The following is a 23,274-nucleotide window of genomic DNA, read 5'->3' as shown; positions in this document are numbered from 1 at the left end:
CCTACGGCCCGCGCCCGGCTGTGGGAGGAACAGCGCAGAGACGCGAGATCGTGCGGGAGGAACGGCGTGAGGCGTGAGGTCGTGGGGGTGTGGCGAGAGGTCGTGCGAACATTTTTTTAGCGGTCAGGCTTAATTGCGTGGTTTGTTGCGTTAAACATCGAAGGATTAAGGGCCATCAGATTTTGTTGATGGACGGGTCTGATTGTTTGGTTCTCCGCCCTCTCTTTTTTTTATGGGGTAGTAGATAGATAGATGATCTTTTATCATCTCATAAAAAACATGATCTTTTATCCTTCTTGGGTTAGCATAACTTCTTTGTATGTTAAATGCTGCTAAAATTTCAAAATTCTATACACGAACATTTCATTTGAAATGCTCTGTGCTGATAGGGGCGAACACTCTCTTGGCCCTGCCAGCACTAGTCAGACGGATCAATTCAGTCGGCGCACGACGGGAAGACCCAGACTGGGGGCGGCCACTTCCAGAGCAGGTCCCGCGCCGCGCCTCGCGGCGGCCTGTAGCTGCCGTCGGCGAGGTCGAGCACGCCGACGTCCGGCGCCACCTCGCGGCACCTTTCGTGCGACCACGGCCCGTCATCGGTGAAGTAGACGCAGTTGCCCCTCAGCTCGGGGCAGTCGTCCACCGGGATGCACAGCGACGTGTTCTTCCCCAAGAACAGCGCGCGCCCGGCCAGGATGCCGGCGCGGCCGTTCCAGCTGTCCACCGGCGCCCACCGACCACCGATCAGCTCGAAGAACTCGGCCGCGACGGTCGTGTACTCGACCTGCTCCGGCCGGGGCTCCCACCTCCGCGCGTTCGCTGCGTCCCTGAGCCGGTGGACCTGGAGTAGGCGCCCCGGCGAGAGCTCCACGAGGTATCTACTGCAAGCCGCCGACATGGAGCACGCGCGCCGCGAGCAGCAGCAGCACGGCGGCGCGATGGCCTTCCGGGTCGGCGTCGTGTCCGCCGTGACGTCCATGTCCCATGCCTCAACGCGCCCTGCGGAGTCCATCGCGTACACCAGTTGCCGCCCGCCGGCGCTAGCCGTGGAGGAGGCACGCATGGCGTCCGCCCAGCGGCGCGAGGGCGTGTCGAGCAGCGTCCACCTCGTGTCGCCGGCTCGGGCGATGGCGATGCGGGACAGAGGCTGGCAGATGAGCATGACGGCGTAGCCGCCCGATCCCGGCGCGGCGGTATGCCCCTCCCGCGGCGCGGACACGAGGATGGCCTTCTCGTAGAGCTCGTACCGGAGCCTGTCCGGCGCGAAGGACTCCGGCGGGACGAGCACGGTCGCAGCCTCGTCGGCGTCATCGTCGGCGAAGCAGCACCGGAGGCTGTAGGTCACGACGCGGCCGTCCGCGTCGCGGCTGGCGTGGACGAAGGGGAGCGTGTCGGGCGGCGGGAGCGGAACCTGCGCACCGGTGAGCGGGTTGAGGAGGTGCAGCTCGGAGGCGGCGTCGGCGGTGACGAGCCACCCGTCGGGCGACGAGCCGACGCAGAGGCGGTCTGATATGGCCGGGGCTGGCTGCGGGATGCTGTACGCTCTGCCGTCGGAGAGGCTCAAGAACCGCGCCCCCTCCGAGGACGTGCCACCACCGCGCCTCCGGCGCACGGTCGGGTCGAAGGGGAGCATGAGCCACGGGGACGGCACATGCACGGCACGGGGCTGCACGGCGCTGGCGGCCGACCACCACGCAGTGCACGCGGCGGGGAAGCGGAATCGGTCCGGCACGGGGAGGCGGGCGAGGACGGACTCGAGGAGGTTGCCCGGTAGGTCCGACCACGAGCAGCCCGTCCCCGTCCCGATGGTGCCGACGAGCTCGCTCATGACCGCCATTGGCACAGCACGCAACGCACAGCACAGAATCGCAGCTTGATCACACGAGGAGAGGAAGAGGAGGGAGCAGGTGAGTTGGGTTCTTGGGATCGTGACTCGTGAGAAGCAACTTATTAACGCGCCATTCCTCGGAATCCTCGGCGTCGTCGTCGTGGCGTGCCCCATACTACTCCCATGTGTTTCCTCTTCCCTCGCATGCCGCGGGCGGAAGCGGCCGGGGTCAGGTCAGAAACTAGCGGTGGTGGCAGTACAGCGGCTCTGACCGGTTTGACGGCAGTCTCGGGGGAGAACGGCGACGGGAATATACGTTCGGCCGGTCGGCCGCGACGGCGGAGACACGGTGGGCGCTAGTGGTAAGGTCTCGCCGGGTTGGTCAGAAATTAGAATACTGTTGTTGCGGGAGACTGTTTTTTCTTTTCTTTTTACAAGCACAAGCACGGTCCTTTTTTGAGTTTGTTTTTCAAACACGGTTGATGTACGTGTGAATAGTGATGGGAAAGATCCTCCATCCCCTTTCCCTCCCAGGTCGCTTGTGCGGGCGGCTCCGAAGGAGAAACCCTAGCCGCCCCGAGCACCCCTCCTCCCCCTAATCCCTGACCACCGTCGGCGCCGGCGGTGGTGGCATGCCCTGACGGGATTTCTTCGCGCGGGGGAGTCTCGTCAAGTGGGCGGCGCGGTGGTCGTCTCTGGTGTGGTGGCGCATGACGGAGAGTGCGAGGATAGACGGAGCACGGTCGTGAGGCAACGGGAGGCTGTCTTCTCGGGGCGCCGGCGCGGGAGTCAGAGGTAGCGCCGCGGGGGGACCTTGGTGACGGCGGATCTTGGCCAGGAGGTATGGCGGCCGAGAGTCGTTGCGGAGGCCGAGGAGCGCGATGCGCTTCCAATTGATGTGCTCTTGTTTTCTGTTTATCTTTCCCTAATAATAAATGAGCTATTGTTTCTGGTCGTCTGTCATGAAGATTTCCCCCGAAGTTGTTATTAATTGGATGAAAACAACGAGATTTTTAGATTAAATTGTATTTCAATGAGGATTTAAATAGTGCGGAGCAAATAGAATTACATATGCCTATCCTATTTGACAACGAAGAAAAATAAAACTGGCAGACAGCCTATATTTGAACAAACAATAAACCATCAAAGTAAAACCAATTCAAGATATTCATGGATACAAACACAGATGAAACAGAGGCTCCACATTTAGTATGGCTTAGTAGTTGTTTCTCTACATACCAATGAGAACTTTCAGAGAGATGTGAAAACAACATCAAATAACATTTTCTTATTCGACCACGAGCTTATTAAGCAAGCTCACCTTCAAGACATCAGCACTGGCATATAACAAAGATGGAACAAAGGAATTACATGTAAGAACAAAAGAAGCAAAACTCAAAATTAGCAGCATGTTGACTGTGAATTGCAGTGAGAAGACCACCAGCATTATACAGAGCTAGCATGGTAATAATGCCTCATGGGATCAGATAATTAATGATTGGCAGCAAAAGAACCTAGTGCTACTTTATAGGGAAAGAATGATGATTATGTTGAGCAATAATAACATGAAGCTGTGATGTTCCAGCCAACACACTGCAGCTATCTGCATAAGCTACTGGTCCTTCACAATCAATATTGCCTCGGATATTTCTGAAGTCATTCTAATATATCTTAAGTGAAAACATGCTTATGAGGCATCTTTAATTCCCTCTGTTATTTTGGTTACATTTCTTCGTGCATCTACACATTGCTGCTGCCATTTGGATCTTAATTAATTAAGTTGACTATTCTGGATCTGTCACAAAGTACTGAAAAAATGATTTCATGGTACATTCTGCTGACCATGTTTTCTAACATAACTATTCCAATTTAAAGAAGACTAGCACATATGTCCGTGCTTTGCAAAGGGAGAGATATTTGTTTGGAGAAGCAATGAGAGAGATAATTGATGTGTCCACCAAAAATGATCTCCATAGCGGTGCAATAGAGAGAGGAGTTATGGTCTTCTCGCGAGCCATGTTTGTCCCGCGAGATCTTGATAGTGGTGGGGTTAGTCGGTGTGATGGCAACCATCCAACTCGTGCCTTTTTTTTCTTCGGGCCCGCCTCTGTCTCGGGGTTGTGTCTGCCTCCTCATTTTGATAGCTATGCGGCGACCTTCGGGGCACGGTTGCTTCGACCACTCTCTCTTATGATGACGTAACCAGATAGATTACTAATTGTAGCGCATAAATCCCGTTTCATTAGCATATTTAGCGCATAATCAAACACCAATGTCCTTTCTCTATTAGGGTTTATTCTCTTTAATTATTTTAGCGCTAACGTGCCCATAATTTTTTTATTCGGGCCAAACCAACATATTCTCTTTTACTGGCCCAAGGAAAAAAATTGCTCCCTCCGACGACCCAGTAGGGGAGTGCAGTTGAGGCCCAATACAGTCTATGCGACAGAGCAAATTTTTTTTGGGCCAACTACGTGAGGGCTACTATATGACGCTAGTTGTGTAAAAATAGCGTGTAGGATGCACATTAGCTCGTGTATGGACCAGCACACTGGCAGGCGCCAAGACGACCTGTGTTAGTAAGGCATGAAAAGAATCCAAAAAATTATGAGTTGAGGGATCAAAATCAAGCCCTCAAAGACCCGACTATGTGCTGCTAGCCACTCGAAGAAACGAGTCCTATCAACCAATGGCCAGCTTAAACCTTTAAGATCATACTCCAATGTTAGATTGGAAACATTTTTTTTGAACTGTTTAAAAATATAAATTGCTGAATATTCCTGAAAACATGAATAATTTTGAAAATCACTAACATTTTTGAAATTCTTTACATTTTCATAAATACACAACAAAATTTGAAACACTCAAAATTCACATTTTTTTAAAACATAAACCTTTTATAATAACATGAACATGTTTTCAATTTGTGATTTTTTAAAGCAAACATATTTTAAACATTTAGAACAATTTTTGAAAATGTGTTTCTTGACATTATTCTGAATTTGTGAACATTTCACTCAAACAAGAATATTTTTCGAATTTGGAACCTTTTTAAATGCAATTTTTTTGGAAAATCCCGAACAACTTTGGAAAACAAAAAGAAAAAATGGAACATATTAAAAAAATCTGAACCAATTTTGAAATGAGGACAAAGATTTAATGTTGTAAACATTTTTCAAAAAGGAATAAATTTTAAAATGCTGATTTTTTAAAAGTTGGGTTTTTATGATATTGTGAACTTTTTGAAAATTTTGAATTTACAAAAAAGGGGCAAAATAAACTTGAAAGGAAAATAGACAAAGGAAAAAAGCAAAAGAAACTTAAAAAGAAAAATATAAACATAACACAAAACAAATCAAAAAAGTAAACAGTTCAGCCCATCATGGGCGCCCTGTGCGAATTTGCAACTATCTAATCCTCGCTGCGATAAATAGGGTTTTCCCACCTGCGTGGACACGAAAATAACTGGGCTGGCTTTGCTAGACCACATTGCAGGTGGCCCATGTAGCAAATCTGGCGTTTTTTCTTTTCTAATAGACGAACGAACAAAAATTTAGTACCACCTCGGATAGAAGAAAACTTTTTCAATGGTGAACCGATGAAAAAATCGGAAATATATATATATATATATATATATATATATATATATATATATATATATATATATAGGGTCGCGCTATTTGTCATCCTGGATGAGGAATAATTATTCTTCACCCCCCCTCTATTTTACCATCAATGAACCATAATTTTACGTTTCGTAAGTTTTGTCTTATTTCCGACGCAAAAAAAGACCGTAAGAAAATCTATAATCGCCGTAAAAAATATTTTATGGTATGTAAAATTATAAACGTAAAAACATAGTCTAAAATACACATAAACTGCAGGTTTTCTTATCTTATGACCTATATTTTTATTTTTTATGTCAAATTTTACGTAGTGAATCAATAGAAATGTAACTATTTGAATTTCAAACGTAATTTAATTATAAAATGATCATAAGATTACCTGGGTGAAGAATAACTTACTCTACACCCTGGGTGATGAATAGTAACACTATATATATAGACTAGCACATATGCCTGTGTGTTGCAACGGTAGAGATATTCTTTTGAGAAGCAATGGGAGAGATAATTGATGTGTGCACTAAAAACGGTCTGCACAGTAGTGGGGCGACGGAGCGAGAAGTTGTGGTCTTCTCTCGGATCATGTTTGGCCCGTGAGATCTTGATAGTGGCGGGGTTAGTCAGCGTGTCGACGACCACCCAACTCGTGTCTTTTTTTCCTTTGGGTTCGCCCTCGTGTCGGGCTTGTGGCTCCCTCCTAATTTGGTGGTTGCGCGGCGACCTTCAGGGTACGATTGCTTCGCCACTCTCTCCTACTACGATGTAACTGGATGGATTACTAATTGCATTGCATAAATCAAGTTTCATTAGCATAATCATGCATAACCAGACATTCCCTTCTTTATCAAGGTTTATTCTCTTTAACGTGCCTACTGTTCTTTTTATTAGAGCCAATTTAGCATATTCTTTTTTATTGGCTTGTGCCCACAATTTCTTTCAATTATAGCCAAAAAGCATACTCTTTTATCGTCAAATAGCGCATGCGACGCGCAATAGTTCGCCTCTAGGCCAGCCCACTGGCAGGCACCAAAAGGACATGTGTTTGTAAGGCACGAGTATAAATCCAGAAAACCGACAAGTTGAAGGATCGAACTCACGACCTAAACACTCGACCACTGGGTGTTGGCCAATCGAATAAACGGGTCCTGCTTACCAATGACCAGCATGAACATTTAAGAACATACTGCATCACCATATTCAAAAAAAAATTCTGAAATTTTACAAAAATAAATTAATATTTATGAATTGAAAAATATTTAAAAACATGAAAAAAAATTTAAATACCGAAAAGGTTTTCAAAAATTCCGTTCACTTTGGAAAAAGATGAACAACATTTGAAATAGGGAGATTTTTTTCAAAATTCATCAACATTTATTAAAAACATAGACCTTTGAAAAAGAACCAACTTTTTTTGAATTTGGGAACAATTTTTTTAAAACAGGAACATGTTTTATACATTTATAATAATTTTTAATAAGTATTTATTTTAACCACGGTCATTAGTATGAATTTGTGAATATTTCACTAAATAAGCATATTTATGGAATCTGGAAAATATTTTAAAATCTAATTTTATTTTGAAAATCCCAATTTGTTTTGGAGAACACACATTTTTTAGAAGAAAATGGAACATTTTCTTAAATGCAATTTTATTTTGAATATCTCATTATTTTTGGAAAACACATTAGAAAAAAGGATTGTTTTTGTAATTTTGAACAAATTTGGAATGAGAAAAAAATTTCAAGTTTCGAACAATTTGTGAAACAGGAACAAAATTTTGGAATTCGGAAATATTTTCTAAAAATTGAAAACACAAATCGAAATTCTATTTTAAAAATTTTGTATTTAAGTAAAAAGTAAAAAAATTTCTAAAGTTTGTAGGGAAAAGGAGAAAAAGAAGTAGAGAAAGGAACAACAAATAAAATAGAAAAAAAATAGAAAAAAAGAAACTGGGCTGGCAACATTATTGCGCCTGTGCTAAGGTCAGGCTATTTGTTGCCATGTGCGGTAAATATGGTTTTCGCAGCTGTGTGCGCGGGGAAATAAGTGGGCTGGCTTCGACAGGCCACAACGTGCACGGCCCATGTATGAAAATATTTTTTTTCTTTTCTAGCAAACGGACGCATAAAAAATTACTATCACCTCGGACAGGGAAAAACCTTTTCGGTGGTGAACGAATGAAAAAAAATCAAAAAGATGCACCATGCTTTATTAGTAGGTAAGTATAGATATAGATAATGCTTGCACTTTTCTTCAAGGGAATACTAACGGTCCCCCCTTACCCTCACGGCCATCCAGATGTATAACTCAGGTAATGAGATGATTAATAGACATGATAAAAATATATATGGACATGTGACTAATTAATAGACCATGGATATGAAGAACCTGGAAACAAGAATGAAACAAAATCTGAAGCAGAATATGGTCAGAGAATAGGAACAGTTAAGAAAAATAAAAAACAACAGAAGGGGAGCTGCAATACCTGCGGGAGAGGTTGCTAGCAAGGACGCCAGCTGCAATGTGGGGACAAAAAGAAAAAATTCCTTATTTAACACTGTTTTAAATTTCATTTCCCTATTTAACACTGAAGAAATATTTCTTCCTTATCTAACACCAACTTTAAATTTTGTTCCCAACATAATCCGTCTATTTTTTAACCTAACGGTGTTAAATGACACATGAAATGACAAATTTACCCCTGCTTCCGACTTCAAAAATTCCTCAAGGCAGGGCGGGGTGGGTACGGCCAGGCGCAGTGGACGGGAGTGGCCGAGTGTGGCCTGAGCCCGTGGTGGAGCGTCAGTTTTAGAATGCCAGATCGATACCCAAGCAGCGCACGTACGTGCAATGCTAGCTTAGAAACACATACACAAATTTTTCGTCTCTAGCCGCGTATGTACGTACGTACTTGAGCCTTGAGTCTTACTTGCGCTAGCTTGGCGAATAGAAAACAGGTCGCAGAGATTTGTTGGTCATGTCCCTCCTGCATTTTTATTATACTTCTCTATCTTTTTTCTGTTGTACAAAGCAGTCTTGGCGGTGCTTATATATAGGACTATGCACGACAAGAGACTTGATTAGAACTAGAAAACGTAATTCCAATAAAAAGAAAATGATTAAGTAGATGTTCAAGGGTAGAATTGTCATTTCACATGTCATTTAACACTGTTTGCACAAAAATTGAATGGAAGTGTTATATTGGGAATAAAATCTAAAGGTTGTGTTAGATAGGGAAGAAATATTTTTTCAGTGTCAAATAGGGAATACATTTTTTAGACAGTGTTAAATAAGGAATTCTCTCAGTTTGTAAAGGGACAACACTGTCGGCCTGCCAGAAAACTCCATGAGGCGATTGCCTCCGCCGCCGCCGCCGCCGGGCTCGAGTCCGGCCGCGTGTGGCCCTACCTCCGCGCCCTTGCCCTGGCAGGGTGTCGGAGCAGCCGCGGTCGAGTCCGCTCCGCGATCGCTTGGCATCCCAAGCCGAGTCGATCCTGCCGTTTCCATCATGGAAGGTTCCGCTACGCCGCCGCCCCCTTCTGGCGAGGCCCTGGCCTCTGCCGCTCCCCTTGCCGTGTACGAGGTCCACCCGCAGTACGGCCAAGATGCGACCTCGTTCGCCAACAGCCATGCTGATCTCGGAGTCCAGATCGATCTTGTGTGCCCAAATTTGGATCCTGTCGGTGGTACGATGCCTAAGCCCTCGCGCAAAGCTTCCCCACTCGACCAGCCCTCATATCTTGCCGGAGTTGCGAGGAAGGAACATCATGGCATCAGGCTTTCCCCCTGATCGAAACAAGCCGCCAGATCGTATTCGTGGGAATATACCACCTCCTGCCGGGATGTCGAAGTCTTTGCCCTTGGCGATCTTGCTGGGTGCGGTGAAGGTGAAACCAGCGGATGGTGGGGGTGATCACGGGGCTCCCATAGCGGATGCTGCCCGCCCGAAGCCGCCCAACGGTGGATCTGTCACTGCCCTTGCAAAGAGCTCCGCAGCTGCGGTTTCCATTACAGGAGGAGGCCAGAGCACGGTCTGGCCGGTGATCGGTGGACCTAGGCCGGCGACAGATCGGCCGGTGATCACGGGACCTGAAGATCTCGTGGAAGGTGAGGATGCTGATGAGAAAGTGGCTCTGGCAGATTTGAATCTTGAGGAAGTGGGCGGCATAGAGGAACCTGAACAACCATGGATGGTGATCATGCCGGTACATGCTGAACCACAAGGTCTGGAGGGCACATCAAAGAAACAGAAGCTGGACATGGAGGAGATGAATGCACAGGAGGCGTCGCAGGGTGGTGCGGCTGGAGTGGAGAGCATCATGGAGGCAACCAGCCCAGGGGCCGCTGGTCAACTGACGGAGCCAAGTCTGGAGCTCCGCCAGGAGCAATGAATTGCATGAATTGGAACTGTCGGAGGGAGGCCAACAAACCGACAGTTCGTGACTTAGTTGGCATGGTGAATGCAACACACACAAAAATCTTGTTGTTATGTGAGACTAGACAGAGTTCTGAGAAGATAAAGAGATTACGTAGTAGGTTAGGCCTTAAAGGTTTTACTGGTGTCAGTAGTAATGGGTTGAGTGGTGGTCTTGCTCTCTTCTGGTGTGATAGTTTGCATGTTGAAGTTCAATCATCGAATGAAAGATATATTGATGCGCATGTGCGGTTGTCTGAGTATGATCCTTTGTGGCGGTTGACATGTGTGTATGGGGAACCACGGACGGAAAATCGACATCTCATGTGGACTCTCATGACAAGCTCAAACAACAGTCTGATCTTCGTTGGTGTGTTATGGGTGATTTTAATGAGGCCATGTGGTCCTTTGAGCATTTTTCAGTGACACCTCGCAGTGAAAGCCAGATGCTTGCCTTCAGAGACACACTAGAGGTATGTGAACTTGTGGATATTGGTTTCTCTGGCTTACCGTTTACTTATGATAATAAGCAGAGAGGCAGGAAGAATGTGAGGGTCCGTCTAGACCGGGTGGTTGCCGATAACCGATGGCGGGATATATTTGGGGAAGCACGAGTGGTACATAAAGTTTCACCATGCTCAGATCATTGCCCAATTGTTCTGCAGTGTGTTAAAGAGGAGACTAGTCAGGTACGTACTAATTTCAGAAGGTACGAAACCTTTTGGGAGAGGGATGAGAGCCTCCCTGAACGTGTGGCAGAAGCATGGAGAAGTGCAGGACAGAAGTTTAGCCTTGGAGATATTCGGTCAGTTCTGGCTAGGCTCATGACTGAATTGCACGCATGGAGTAAAAAGAAATTTGGTAATATTACTCATGAAGTTGAAAAGTCTCGAACCAGGCTAGAAGAGTTAATGAGTATGAATGCAGATAGGAATGAGATACGGAAAGAGTCTGACCATATGCAGGAACTGTTATACCAAGAGGAGATGCTATGGATGCAACGAAGTCGTATTGACTGGCTTTGTGAGGGGGACCGCAACACAAAAAAAAATCACAGGCGAGCAGTGTGGAGGGCAAGGAAAAATAAAGTGAAAAGGTTAGTTGATGATAGTGGAGGGAGCCGCGGGGAGCATCAGGTAATGGCTAACATGGTTAATTCATATTTTCAAAACATCTTCACTCGTGATGACTCGCTTGTACAGAACCACCTCTTGAACTTGTATGATGAGAGAGTTACCTCGGAGATGAATGATCGTCTATGTGCTGAATTTAGTGAGAAGGAAATAGCTGACAGTTTATTCCAGATGGGACCCCTGAAGGCGCCGGGCAAGGATGGCTTCCCGGCGAGGTTTTTTCAGAAAAATTGGTTAGTTATGAAGGGCGAAATTATCAGGGCTGTTCAGGAATTTTGTCGGACAGGGGTTATGCCAGAGGGTGTGAATGAAACAATAATCGTCCTTATTCCTAAAGTTGATGATCCTGTTAGAATGACTGACTTTCGACCTATAAGTTTATGTAATGTCATTTACAAAATTGTTGCCAAGTGCTTGGTGAACAGACTCAGGCCGCTTCTTGATGACATTATATCACCTTCACAGAGTGCATTTGTGCCAGGTAGGCTGATAACAGATAATGCACTACTTGCCTTCGAATGCCTGCATTTTATTCAGCATGAGAAAAATCCAGAGAATAGCTACTGTGCGTACAAGCTAGACCTGTCAAAGGCCTATGACAGGGTGGACTGGGGGTTCTTGAAGCAAGCGATGGAGAGGATGGGCTTCTCTCACCGGTGGGTGCATTGGATTATGACATGTGTCACCTCGGTGAGCTATTGTGTTAAATTTAATGGAGCCATTCTGGATTCGTTTGCACCGACGCGAGGGCTTCGGCAAGGTGACCCACTATCCCTCTTTTTGTTCCTCTTTGTGGCTGATGGATTATCTGCTCTTCTGAGACAGGGAGTGCAAGATCATGCCTTCGAACCAGTGAAAATTTGCAGCAGGGCACCGGGAATATCGCATCTCCTATTTGCGGATGACACATTATTCTTCTTCAAAATTAGCGTTGAACAAGCTGAGTATGTAAAAGGTGTCCTTCAGAGTTATGCGGGAGCCACGGGCCAACTCATAAATCCACAGAAGTGTTCTATTCAGTTTGGTGACAATTGTCCGTTGGTGATACAAACAGCAGTCAGGCAGGTACTACAGGTACAAAATTCTGAGTTTGAAGGGAAATACCTTGGCTTACCTACCCCGGATGGGCGTATGCATAAAGGTAGATTCCAAATGCTGCAAGCAAGTTTAACTAAGCGAATTATGGCCTGGGGGGATACACTCTCACAAGCAGGGAAGGAAACTTTGATCAAATCGGTCCTGCAAGCCATCCCTACTTACATAATGGGTGTTTTCAAACTACCTTATTCTGTATGTGATGATCTCACTCGTTTGGTCAGAAACTTTTGGTGGGGGTCCAAAGAAGGCCAGAGGAAGACGCATTGGCGTGCATGGGAGAAACTGATTGAACCTAAAGGAAAGGGGGGGGGGGGTCTAGGATTCAAAGATTTCCGCATCTTCAACCAGGCGTTGCTAGCTCGACAAGCATGGCGCCTTATGACAAGGCCGGAATCCTTGTGCTCCCAGGTTCTCAAAGCAAAATATTATCCTAATAGGTCCCTTGAGGACATTGTTTTTTCAGGTAACGCGTCACCGACCTGGCATGCTATACAACATGGACTCGAGTTGCTCAAACGTGGGCTCCTATGGCGTGTGGGAAATGGGGAGAAAATCCGCATCTGGCGTGACCCATGGATCCCGCGCCCTACTTCCTACAGGCCCATCACAGAGCGGCGATCTTGCCGGCTGAGGCGGGTATCCGAGTTGCTGGATGCTAATGGAAGATGGCGGGTGGAACTCCTCCAACAACACTTCATCGCCCCCGACGTGGAATGCATCTTGGCGATCAAGGCCAGTCCGCGCAGGATGGAGGACGTCCTATCTTGGGCGCCGGACGTGCGGGGCATTTTCAGCGTCCGCAGTGCATACAAGACCGCTCTCGAGGAGCGAACCAGCACCACCGCGTGCGCCACGAGCAGGGCACCGGACGGCACTCGTGCCGTCTGGAAGGCGGTGTGGGGGTGCCCTGCTCCCCCTAAGGTACGAGTTTTTGCATGGCGGGTTGCGACAAATTCTTTGGCCACACTTGAAAATAAACAGAAAAAGAAACTTGAGGTTTCTAATATGTGTGCTTTATGTGGTATGGAAATCGAGAACACCTTCCATGCCCTATGCAGATGCCCCCTGGCTCGGCGACTTTGGACGGAGATGAGGCGGTACTGGAGCATGCCCAAGCTGGAGACAATAGCTAACACAGGACCGGAGTGGCTCCTCCACTTGCTTAACCGGTGCACTGAGAAGGAGAGGCTACCGGTGGTGATGACACTCTGGCGGAGCTGGTATGTGCGCAACGAGGTGTACCATAATAAGCCAGCGCCGCCAGTGGAGGCATCCTGCAGATTCTTGACCGGCTACATCAATACTCTCATGCATATTCAACAACACCCCGGCGATGACATGATAAAAGGGAAGAAGGTAGTAGCTTATGGCGACTATCGAGGGAATAGCAAGCAACATATATTGATGCATGCATGCACCCGACCTCCGGAGCGCTGGCTGAAACCCTCGCCTGGCTGGGTCAAGCTAAATGTAGATGGCTCTTGGAAGGAAGAAGACGGCACAGGCGGTGCTGGCATGATCCTCCGAGACCAAGGGGGTACTATCATTTACTCGTCTTGTCGTTTCATTAGCAGATGTGCGAGCGCCCTGGAAGCGGAGATGGCGGCACTACTGGAGGGCATCTCTTTGGCCTTGGAGAGGAGCCAGGAGAAACTCATCGTGGAGACGGATTGCTCGACAGCGGCCAACATGATCAGCGAGATGGTGACCAACCGGTCACCGGTAGCGGCGATGGTTGGTGACATCCGACAGCTCCTTGCAATCCGAGAACATAAAATATCGTTGATTAGGAGAGAGCAAAATAAAGCTAGCCATGCGCTAGCGCAGATGGGTCGTTCCAGGTCTAGAACTGCAGTTTGGCTTGGTAGTGTCCCTGAGGAGATTGATGTCCTGTGTAGACAGGAGTGTAGTGACTCGATTTAAGTAATGAAGGTTCTTTCATGCGCAAAAAAAAGGAATTCTCTCGGGAAAAAGATCTGAAACATGAGCACCACATCGGTCTTGCTAGTTGCCCCCATTCTAAAACTTAAAACCAAAGTACTGGACATGGGTCCAGTACAAAGAAAATAAGGTGGAAGGCAATAGAGATTTCTGCTTGTCCGCAATCCTATAGCATATCCAAATAAGTAAAAATTAGTTGCAGTTTGTCAAGCATGAAAATAAGCTCTCCAAAAGACAACTGGAATCAGAAATGTGTGATCCTTGGCCTTGGGGCATAGGGGAGGGAGACGGACCGATGCAGTGAGGACGAGCAAGCCGAAGAAGAACCTCGGGAGGGTGCGGTGACGAAGCACCTGGGAAAGGGGAGAAGACATCGGATCGGCAATGGCGATCTGTGCCCGGCGGCAGATCCATCCATCTCCGGTCGCCTCCTCCACGCTGTGAGTCGTTGTTCCTTTCCCCATCGCCAACCGGCGGAGCCAGCGTAGAGCTATTGGGTTCAAGTGAACCCAATGGATTTTGCCTAGTACGTGTGTATATGTATGTATCTACTTGATGTGAACCCAGTAAAATATCTTGGCTGACCCCAACAAACAAAATACACCTCACATGGAACAAAGGGTCCAAAAAAAAAGAGCCCACAAATCATTCACATGCCTAAACCGTGAGTCCGCGAGTCACGCAAGCATGCAGCCGCATGGGACACGCCGTCTGCTTCTTTTTCATCGTTCCTTTGTTCCTTTCTCCAATTCCCATCTGGCCTGTGCGTGTTGCTCGGCGACTCGGCCGCCGCTGCACGCCCGTGGCAAGCAGGCGGATGCAGATCGACTCTGCAATGATTGAATCCCAAAACTTGAGGTAATTAGATTAAATTGCCCCATCTTCTCTCTCGTGTATATATTCTATCTAGACTAATAGCCCAGTACAATAGCTATTGTTTTGTCCTCGTCTATTTTTTTAGAAAAATACTCCATGAACTTTGATTGATATAAGTCTATGGAGCCGTATTTTTCGAAGAGAACTCGGTCACTAGATTAGACGTAGGCAAAATGCATCAAATGTCACTGCAGCTAGTCTCCCAAAGCTTACTATTCATGAAAAAAAAATTAAATTAGATGAGTTGCCTTATGATCCGGATGACCGGAAGAAAATTTCAGAGTACACAAGAAATCCACGAAAGCAAGATAAGATTAGGCGCAAATATTTAACGAAGGACCTTATAGGCCACCGTCTGATTTTAATTACCCGCAGAGGAAGATTGGAGATACTCAACAGAGATTTAATCCGGATTGTTGATGAATATGGTCCTTGGCTTGAGTATAGTGATAAAGTGCATAAGGCATTGTTTTATGCTGCTACATTTTCAAATATTACAATAAGGGGCAAGCTGGACTAGCGCATTTGCAATTAACGACTGGAACGGTTGGAACAAGAAAAGCAGACTATATACTCATAATGGTAAGGCTAATGTTATTAGCTTTCATAATGCAATAGTAAAAAAGATGTGATGCTTTGATGAAGCTTTTGTTGATTCCGTAAGATGCTTGTTGCATTAAGGCTTAAATTTCTGAAACGATAACGTCTCAGAAGAGTCACAAAATAAGGAAATTTTTTAAGAGTTGGTACATACTTTGGTAAACTAAAATAAAATTATGCAGAATGTAGTTATGAAGTGAACTCAATGGCAAAAATTTCTGGCTCCGCCCCTCATCCTCACACCCTCCTCCACCCCCACCCCCACCGTGAAGACCCAGTCACTCCTTCTCCCCCACCGCGATGACCTGCACCAGGCCCGGACCACTGTGCGTGGCGGCGCCATCTCCAGAACGTGGGCAGGGACGAGAGATGAGGAGGCGCCGTCGGAGAGGTGAGGGGTCGCCGTGGTGTGAGAGAGAAGCCAGGGTGGCAGCTGTAGAGGGTTTCACCGGCTTGTCTCGATTGGCTTTGGTGCTTGTCTATCTTCACGTAAGCAAACCAAAAGAAACCCCCTCTTATTCGCTGGACCCCACACCTAGTAAGGTCCACCAGTCATCGACTTGTGAAGCCAGCTTAAGCGTGCAAAACGAACGGGCGGTTGACCGAATGCCGACACCAAAAAAAGTACGAAGTTGACCGAATGCCAACGCAAAAAAAAGTACGACGGTAAAAAGATCAAACGGCAGCGGGGGAGCGCTAGTGATGAACTTGGGAGCCTGGTGCAGTGGTGCTCCTTCATTCGAAGAACAAAACCCTAGACTAGATAGAACAGACACAAATTCGGAATTATCAGGTCATAATGCATCTGGAAACTGATATATGTCATAACACAACCTATTAACGAAAGGGTTTAACCAATGCCACACAGCACTGGATATATGTCCAAGCATCAGCAGCTCTCCCATGTATCTCCCGGGGATTTCTCCACAGGAACCCTTATTGCCTATACTGTTCATCAGTCTTATTATTATTAAGATAAAGCAGCTCTTCAGTTGCCCCTCTTCCGGCAGGCCTAGAACGGCATGCCGTAGTCGTCGCCCGCAAACTGGGGGATCCAGACTCAGAACACATTTTCGGCGACACCGGACTGGTTCGCAAGATCGTACACCGGGGCCCCTCCAGCGGCCGGTTCTTCAGCCATGGGTGCGTTGTTGACGACATTCGCCGGGTTTGCCGGCTGAAGTGCCTGGTTCCAGGCTTCGTCTTCCTGGAGCAGTTCCTCTGGTGAAATGCCATCTACCTGGAGCAGATCCACTAGTTCAAGGCCTTGCTGCTCCTGCTGTCCTTCCATCTGGTTCGTCCAGAATTTCTCCACCTCTTCCCAATCCAAGTCACTGAAAGGCTCAGACTGTGCATTCTCTGCAGCGGGGTGGTAGTTGCCTGCTAGATCCACCAGATAACCAGCGCCCATGTTTGCAGCAGGCACCTCATTCACTCCATGTGGAGTAACTGCGGCGTGCGCTCCGTCCATGGTGTCTTTCTGCAGAGTAACTGTGGCGTACACCTCGTTCATGGTGTCTTTCTGCAGAGTAACTGCGCCATGCACCTCGTCCATTATGTCTTCCTGCGGAGTAACTGTGGCGTGCACGTCGTCCGTGGTGTCTTTCTGCATGTCATCGCTCTCCAGGTTGATGACAATCTTGCCTGCTGATTCAGTACAACTGATCTCTCTCTCCAGGTTGACGGAAATGTTGCGTCCATATCCATCAAGTGCCTTGCTCCTTATAGGTAGCACCCCGCGTTTGTATGACATTCTCTCATTATAGTACTGTAGGCTCTCCTCGTAACGGTCCCAGATGGACTTGGTACCATGTATCAGAACTGGAGGTGGGCGTGCATTAGTCTGAGAAACTCGTGCTCCGGCCGAACTCTCCCCTACTTGTCCCCACGGCTTTCCGGGGTAATTGTACCACATAGCAGAGCTTGCTGAACTTCCCTCCACATGTGGCCACACCATCCCGGGGTACTTGTCCCAGATAGCAGAGGCAACCCCATGTGTGAACTGCGTCTGGGTTGTTGCCGGATGATTATTGGGTTTAGCACTGGCTACCTTGTATGCTGATGCTGGCATAATGTTGATAAACCTCTTCATTGTGAGATAACTTCTGCGCCCGCAGCCGGTGTTTCTACATCAAAATACAGAACAGAACATTCAAGACAGGGATCACACATCACAATATAGAAAGTGAGAATAATGCAGAAATTTTAGCGCTTAGCATAACAACGCTGAAATAGATGAACTTGAAACTTGTCGAGTATGCACATTTTTTTCTTCTCAAAAACGCGCCCGGACGTGTTTCATTTTGTATTAGAAGGAGAGTGCCAAGAAAGCACAAACAGTACAAACAAACACTAGCAACAAGACCAAAAAGAAGCCAAAACCCTACTGCTAGCATCAGCCAAGGGTAGACCAAAGTCACGTCAATAAGCCCCCAATTTAACCGATAAAGGAGAAAATACCAATAAAGTAGTACATTGTTCACAAAATTCACAGAAATGTGATGACAATTATTAATCCGTTGATTTGGTAAGCTGGGTTATAATAATGATTTGGATAGTCTGATTATTTACGAATTAGGACAACTTGCTAACATGCAAAAAGTTTGTTTTTCAATTGTGATTGGTTCTGTAACAAAATCTACTCCTGAAATTTGATCTAGAGTACCATACAAAACTTAATCTTCATGGCATGCAGAGACAGAGAGTACTGACTACTGAGTACTAACGCAGGTAAGAGACATCCATGTACATGTGTTCCTTCTGGAAAATAAAGACATCCATGTACATGTGTTTCTTCTGGAAATGCATAGGTTGTCAGCTTCTACTACTTATCTTCATCTATTAAACAAACAAAATTTAACAAAAACGTACATACTGCCTATTGATGTACTGGCAATACCGCAGTTGCAGATAAACTAAATCGATCACCCACCTGGAGATGGCTTGCGATGTGCTGTATGGTCAAATTCAAATCCTTGGCATTCATGTACTGGTGAATTTTTCTTGCCGTACCAGCTGTTGGCCAAAACAAAAACACAAACTCAAAGGTCATGCTTTTTCAGCAGTTAAATATAACAGATGACTAATTTATGCCAAGTGCAGATAGCCTTACACGCCCCAAGCACTTCAACAGCCTGCAAAAACTTTTCATGGAGCTCACTGCTCCATATGAACCGACCCAGATTATCTGAATAGACATTCACGTTCAACGCATCTTGTTCTCCATCCTCAGTTTCAGACCTGTGATTTTTAATAGACATGTGTTGCAGTGCTCTCATCCTCAGAAAATTTACGGTTTCAGTATCCAACGGCTTAACCACATTGAAGCATGTTCCAAGGGTCATGCGTGCAGAGACTGCCTCATCATAGGCACACATAGCTGCAGCCAAGAAACAACACTCCTAGATTAATGAGTTTGGGATGGAAGAATTTTTTTTTAAAACAATACAGCTCTGAATACAAATGCTTACTGATGAGAGGCACTTCAAGTTCATTCAGGATGTGGTGAAACAGACGCAAGGTGCCCACCTCTGTATTGCCAGGATGAACTTCCGCTACTATCAAATCAAGCTCCTCATCTTTAGCAACCCCCCTTTTAAGGGAATCTAGGGCCTCTTCCCCTGTTTGGAAGGGAAGAACTACAAAACAGTAGAAGTTAGACTCAAAACTTTGAGAGCAAACACCGTGTTATCATGTCCAAATATAGTTATATTAATATCCCAACCTGCATGTACCATTGCAACAAGTGAGTATCTTCTAAACTAATATAGCTACTTGGTATGTGTTTTTTCCCATTTGACCACATAATCCAACACTTTCTGCAATTTAATAGCACTTGGAAGGGCGGCCCAGTAACTAGCAGCTAGCTATATCCCATTAAGAACTACATATGCTGCCTCTGTTTAAACTGTGAAGTTCACGCAATATATTACACACACATATGCTGTATAAACTAATGGTCCTTTGGAAGGGTGACGCATAACACTATATCCTATATGGAACTGCATCTGTCTCCTTTCTGTTTAAAAATGTCATACATCTACGGAAATACTCCACATATATGATGGTTGTACGATCTGTACATGATACCGAGGACAGGTTCACTGCCACGTGGGGCCATAGCTCGCCAAGCTTCACGTCATGAGAAGCGTTATATATCCACACACGCAAGCCATCCAACCGTTAATTAGTGGTCCAGATCATGATGGATAGAACGTATAAATATTCCCACCGGACAACCGTACACCCAATCTTCACAGCAAGCGGCCGTACACCCAAACTTCCCGCCAAACAGCCGTACACTCAAACTTCCAGCCAAACAGCCGTACACCCAAACTTCCCACCAAACAGCAGAAATATGAAATATCCGAAATTCGATCAGATGTGCCTGTGTGGATAGAAGACACCAACAGACATCAAATCGAGCCTTTTATAGTCGCCCCATGAATATGCAAAATCTTGGGCAAAGTTGTATCAGATCCAAATGATGTACCTACTATCTTTCATTCTCCCTCTAAAAACAACTTCCTTTTTGGACAGGAAAGGGAAAACAGAAATGGAGATGCTTGGGAATTGAAGTGCGCACCTTTGAAGTTGAATCTAGCAAGCGTATTGCAGATGGTCCACAGGGAAACCGGATCCTGATCAAGAACTAAAACTGAAAGATTTTCCATCAGGTCAGTGAGACCCTATGGGGAAGAAACGAAGGCTGCCAATGTTTGCGATGGATCTAACCATATATGGATATAATACCCTTTTTTGGCGTGAGACCTTCACCAAGGCAAAAGATACACACTATATACCAGACGATGTCAGAAAAGGACAAGAATTTAATCCATCTAATTTTTTATTCAAAAGCTGACCTGTATTTGGATAGGGAGGTTGAACAAGATATACTTACTTGAGAAATACAAGGTAAAACATCATTATTTTGTCCTCTTGTGCTTCTTCAGTTTCCAATGTAAAGAACATGCAAGATCATGTACAATGCAAGCCGGTGCTTATCTGTAGAGAGCAGATGCTTAACTAGGCACCCCTGTCATAGACATAAACACGCAAATAATATCCTACTTAATATCCACATGCACTTAATATACTTCCAAATTAACGTGCATTGCACGTACACATTGACTAGTTTTACTAAGCATCTTGCATTGTACATGGTCTAAGAAGGTGGGAACCCTTACCATCATGACTTCATGTTATCTATTCTCTATCATCACGCTTGCTTTTGGCACACCCTTTGATGTGACCCGACCTGCATTTCGAACAGTCAATGCAGGAACAAGTTAAAGAAAGACAAAAACAGATTGAACAGATGCATGAAAGCCTCATTGTTCTATTTACTTCTCTTCTGTTTCGAATTTTGTTGTCAAATTTACCTAAGGCGCATATAGGGCACATGCATGTTCTCCCTAGCTCTCGCCCACGGTACTATTTATTTTCTTCATTCAGTACCTAGTGTTCATATGAAAGAAACAAAGCAAGCAGGCCATTCACCTATTAATTAGCAAATATATCAATACTTCAGTTGCAACCATTAGAACTTCCAAGTCCTAAAGGGTCTCAAGTCTCAACTTTCAAATGTCAAAACAGACCAAATGGTGATGTGCTGCTTTAAGATGATTCCTCAGAAAAAAGTCTGGAGGGTAAATAAGGTAATTTCTTGGCCAGCTTCATTATTTATAACATGCAACAGTTTCATTGATTTATAGCATGCTGTCATGCATACCAAGAATCTACTACAAGGAGTCTTCCTGTGCACAGGTGTCATGACGATATGTCATATGATCAATGGGTTAATGCATGCCGGTGAATTTGATCTTGCGGCTGTACCTGGCTCATGGCTGGCAATGTTGCAAGCACGCAATCCTACATGATGTAATATGCATGAGCACTAATTGCACCGATGTAGAAGATAACTTCACAAAAGACAAAAAAAAACACTAGCTGTAGCCGCGATTGCATCGCTATCTTAATGCCACAACAGACATTCACCCTAGCCCCAATTGCATCACCACGTCTGCTCTTTTTAGGCACCAAACCTACATATGGATCTATCTTCAGGAAAGTGTACCAACAACAAAACAAATATGTCCAATTGATTTTTCTATAAAAAAAGGTATATGACCGATTCCTTAACAAGGAAGATATACGAATGCTATTAAACATTAATCGCTTCCAGAAACAGTGGCGTGGCAGTTGCAGTCTCTAAGTGGGAAGGGAGAAACTGGGGAAGAAACACCCAGGGCCAAGCTAAAATCACTAAAAACTTCTCAAAGGAAAAGTATCCACCACCATGGGTTCCAAGGCTTGTCACCACCCCTATCCAGAAAGATACATGCCATGTCATGTGACCTATGTTGATACATTACATATGTGTTTCTTGAAGGAACTGATTGTGCATATATTAATTTTGATTGAAGGAATTAATTGCCCATCTCTAAAACACCAGGAAGAGATCCCAGACGAAACGCCCTTCAAATCGAAACCTGGAAGGGTTCAATCATGGATGCCAGGTTCTTCTTCAGATAATCGAATAGCTAGGAACCAGCAAATCAATCGAGCACGCGCGCGCGCACGAACCGGAATCTGGAGAATCCACATACTGGTATCAGATACGCTAAGCAACAATCGAAGTAGGCGCGGCACAGATACTTTAATAATAACCAAACCAAACAGATTAAGCTAACAATAGGGCACCGGCAGACGCTTCGGAATGGTGCGCATACTGGGGGAGGGAAGTCCAGGGTCGAGGGCAGCGGCGCCACCGGCGAGCGCGCGGCGTAGGAGGCGCCTCGCCTCCCGACCGAGCGACGTTGGGATCCCTCTTCTCTCTCGCCGGCGGTCGCTGCCTCGCCATGCGCCGCCCCGCGAGTAGAACGGTCGGGGCCCACGAGGGTTTGGGACGGAAACGAATGGGCTTGACTGCTCATGGGCTCAAAATGCTTTAGCAGAGTGGGGCCAGATCTGCCCGTATGAGTCGGCCTGGCCAGAAAGGGGCCTGGCACGGCACGCTCGTGTCGGGCCGAAGTAGCTCGAGGATCGGCCTGGCCTGCAAACTAAAAGGGCCTGCCCGCTAATAAAAGGGCCATGTCTAGCCAGCCTTAAGTGAAATCATTACTTAAGTGGGAACATTTACAAAGGTGAGTCTAATCCGCCACATAGGGACGAACATATGGAATGGTTAATGGTTGCCGAGGGACAATCTGTTGCGGGTTATATATCCTCGCCTTCCTAATCCTCCAGAGACGGATTTTGAACTTATTGATGCACCCACACGTAGCTAGAACAAGAGAGTTGGTGCAGTAGCACATGCTACCAATGGACGCTCAAGCAGTTTTTAATATTCCGCTAAGTCTGCATGCGACCGATGATTATTGGGCATGGCACTATGAACGGACAGGCTGCTACACTGTACGTTCTGCATATAGATTATTGGTGCGCTGTCGCATAGCAGAGAGATGTGCTTGATGTGCAATGGCTTTGTTGTTGATTCATGGAGGCATGCATTGATAGAATGTAGGGTGTCGAAGTGTGTGTGGGCACTAGTTGATGAGCTCTTGCTTGAACATATGGTAATGTGCAAACTGGATGATGCAAGGTTGTGGCTTACAACTCTTCAAGAATCCAAGAACGAAACACAATTTGCAAAGATGTTAACGTTAGTCACTCTTTGGACAATCTGGTGGGCACGACGGAAAGCGAAACATGAGCAAATTTTTCAAAGTCCGCTATCCACTACGATGTTCGTGAATAAGT

At 46.1% G+C, this 23,274-nt stretch overlaps 1 protein-coding gene and 1 pseudogene across 1 annotated transcript; both read right to left on the bottom strand.

Annotated features, from left to right (window-relative positions):
* Nucleotides 1-436: 436 nt before the first annotated feature.
* LOC125526052 lies at nt 437-1,904 on the bottom strand. Its single transcript, XM_048691080.1, has one exon. The coding sequence runs from the start codon at nt 1,835-1,837 to the stop codon at nt 437-439; it is 1,401 nt and encodes a 466-aa protein (XP_048547037.1). The 5' UTR covers nt 1,838-1,904.
* A 14,386-nt stretch (nt 1,905-16,290) lies between these two features.
* LOC125520028 lies at nt 16,291-22,436 on the bottom strand (annotated as a pseudogene).
* Nucleotides 22,437-23,274: the final 838 nt, after the last annotated feature.

This window comes from Triticum urartu, chromosome 7 (assembly GCF_003073215.2).
Source record: "Triticum urartu cultivar G1812 chromosome 7, Tu2.1, whole genome shotgun sequence".
Classification (NCBI taxonomy): domain Eukaryota; kingdom Viridiplantae; phylum Streptophyta; class Magnoliopsida; order Poales; family Poaceae; genus Triticum; species Triticum urartu.
Note: the sequence above shows the minus strand (reverse complement) of the source record. Positions and strands in the feature narration are given on the sequence as shown.

Bases quoted from the DNA above. Each gene is read 5' to 3' on its own strand.
- LOC125526052 (XM_048691080.1), bottom strand. From the start codon at position 1,837: ATGGCGGTCATGAGCGAGCTCGTCGGCACCATCGGGACGGGGACGGGC.